The 2375-nt window shown below is 33.6% G+C and overlaps 1 protein-coding gene across 2 annotated transcripts; it reads left to right on the top strand.

Annotated features, from left to right (window-relative positions):
• The first annotated feature begins 765 nt into the window (after positions 1-765).
• LOC109150710 (peroxidase 15-like) lies at positions 766-2071 on the top strand. 2 transcript variants are annotated; one of them, XM_019298697.1, is made up of 4 exons: positions 766-992; positions 1068-1250; positions 1381-1444; positions 1643-2071. In XM_019298697.1, exons 1-4 carry the CDS (start codon positions 798-800, stop codon positions 2038-2040), a joined length of 840 nt encoding a protein of 279 aa, XP_019154242.1. In that variant the 5' UTR covers positions 766-797; the 3' UTR covers positions 2041-2071. The 2 variants fall into 2 exon arrangements, with proteins under 2 accessions (XP_019154242.1, XP_019154241.1); XM_019298696.1 differs by having other exon boundaries at positions 1381-1546.
• Positions 2072-2375: the final 304 nt, after the last annotated feature.

The following is a 2375-nucleotide window of genomic DNA, read 5'->3' as shown; positions in this document are numbered from 1 at the left end:
TGGTTGAAAAATTTGGACAATTATAACCTCATAAAAAATAAATTTTTAAAACCATTCTAATTATATAACATGAGTGACCAAATGTGTCGCATTATGAACAATTAAAGTGTTAAGTTTGTTCAAATGATCAATTGACTGGGACTAAATTTTCAAAAGTAAAACAATTGAGGGGCCAAAAGTGCTGTTTTCCCGGATTAAATATTAGTAGTTACTTTGGTAAAACAATAACATTAAATATTATTATGGCAATTCTACTCAAATTAGTTATATTGTATGCTTAGTATTAAACTTTAATGTAATAAGTTCATATATATCTCTGTCCAGGTTACTTATGAGTTTAATTAATGCAAATCCTTGTGTAGTGACTTTATTTTTCTTCGTCATTCAAAAAATAATTAAATATTATTATATATTTTATTGTTTTTCATATATCACCATTGCATTATAAATATAAATTACGCGGTATGAGTGTAAATAAATTTAAAAAAAAAAAAAAAAAAATTCTAATACGGAGTAATGAGTAGGCCATGGAGCAACAAAAGAGGTTTGGCGTGTAAATATGATCTTGACTAAAAGAGTAAATATGAAGGTTTATATGCAACATTCCAATAATATATATTCACATACTAAAAGAGAAAGAAAAATATGTCGAGAACCGCGTTCCTAGCTCCATGATTAATCCCACCCGGCCCCGCCCTGCTTATATATAATCCCGGCCATAGCTTGAATATATCGATCAGTTCAAACTACTACTACATACTCAACTTAATTCTTGGTTCATTAAAGATAGGATATATATGGCTTCCCAGTTTTCGTTGCTTCCCGCAGTCGCCGCCGTGTTGGCCGCCACCGTACTCCTCTGTGGAACAAATGGGCAGCTCAGCTCTTCCTTCTACTCCGTTGTCCGCACTGTGATTCAGCGATCCTTGGTGACGGATTCTCGCATTACTGCCAGCCTCATCCGTCTCCACTTTCATGACTGTTTTGTTAACGTAAAATTCCCGCCTGGAATTCATGAATACATGTATATGTTTTTTGTTAAATTAATGACTTGGTCTGATCTGCAGGGTTGTGATGGTTCAATTTTGTTGGACGGAAATGAAAGCGAGAAAGGCGCAGCTCCAAATGCTAATTCTGCTAGGGGGTTCGACGTTGTTGACAACATCAAGTTTGAGGTTGACCGCGTTTGCAAAGGTGTGGTGTCATGTGCTGATATTTTAGCACTCGCTGCCGAAGCCTCGGTTTCACTGGTGATATGATCGATTACATTTCTCCTATATATATATTTTTTTGAAAGTATTTCTCCTATATATATAGTTTTCCTTTTTTTATTTTATTTTATTTTATTTTTGCTTTACTAATTATATTATGGATATGAAGAGTGGTGGCCCTTCATGGAATGTGTTGTTGGGCAGAAGGGATGGAAGAACATCAAACAAGGAAGGTGCTGAAACTAATCTTCCTTCTCCATTCGCAACTTTGAACGACATTGTTCAAAAGTTTGCAAGGGCTGGCTTGAACATTAATGATGTCGTAGCTTTATCTGTTGTATAATAATAATTAGACACACATATTTGTTGTATCTTACTAGTAGTTATAAACAATGATGATTTACTTTTTGATCATGTTAATTATATTGCAGGCGCACATACTTTTGGACGTGTACAATGTCGTTTTTTCACCAACAGACTGTACAATTTCAACAATACCGGCAACCCTGACCCGTCTCTAGACCCGCCCTACTTGGTTATATTAAGGAATACTTGTCCCCAGAATGGATCTGCATCCAACGTGGCCAACTTCGACCCAACAACACCAAATTTATTTGACAACAACTACTTCTCTAGATTGCTGAAGAATCAGGGGCTTCTGCCATCGGATCAAGTATTGCTGTCTATGCCCGATGTGGTTAACCACTTTGCTCAAAACCAAACTGCATTTTTCGAGAGCTTTACGGTTGCAATGATTAACATGGGAAATATAAATCCTTTAACAGGGTCTAGTGGGGAAATCAGGTCTAATTGTAGAAACCCCAATTAATATTGTATGTACCTATAATGTTTGGATTTTGTGGCACCAAATATAAAGATATATAAATATAATAAAATAAAGTTTATAATTCTGTTGTTGGTTGAGATTATTAATGTTTTGAAATTATATAATTTTCTTTAAGTACACGATTTTTAGAATTAAATTTTGAATTAGATTTAATAATATAATATTTCATCCCATGCCAACTTACCAAGGGATAACAAAAGTAAAAAACAATAATGAAATTTAACAAATCAAACAAAGTTTTCATAGATGGTTATCTCTCTCTCTCTCTCTCTCTCTATATATATATATATATATATATATATATATATATATATATA

Source organism: Ipomoea nil, unplaced genomic scaffold (genome assembly GCF_001879475.1).
Source record: "Ipomoea nil cultivar Tokyo-kokei standard unplaced genomic scaffold, Asagao_1.1 scaffold2280, whole genome shotgun sequence".
Classification (NCBI taxonomy): domain Eukaryota; kingdom Viridiplantae; phylum Streptophyta; class Magnoliopsida; order Solanales; family Convolvulaceae; genus Ipomoea; species Ipomoea nil.
This window is presented reverse-complemented; position numbering and strand designations above follow the sequence as displayed.

Excerpts from the sequence above, each read along its gene's own strand:
- LOC109150710 (XM_019298696.1), top strand. The coding sequence starts at position 798 with ATGGCTTCCCAGTTTTCGTTGCTTCCCGCAGTCGCCGCCGTGTTGGCC. Across the intron at positions 993-1,067 it reads TTCATGACTGTTTTGTTAAC|GGTTGTGATGGTTCAATTTT; the intron begins GTAAAATTCCCG and ends TCTGATCTGCAG. Across the intron at positions 1,251-1,380 it reads CCGAAGCCTCGGTTTCACTG|AGTGGTGGCCCTTCATGGAA; the intron begins GTGATATGATCG and ends ATGGATATGAAG.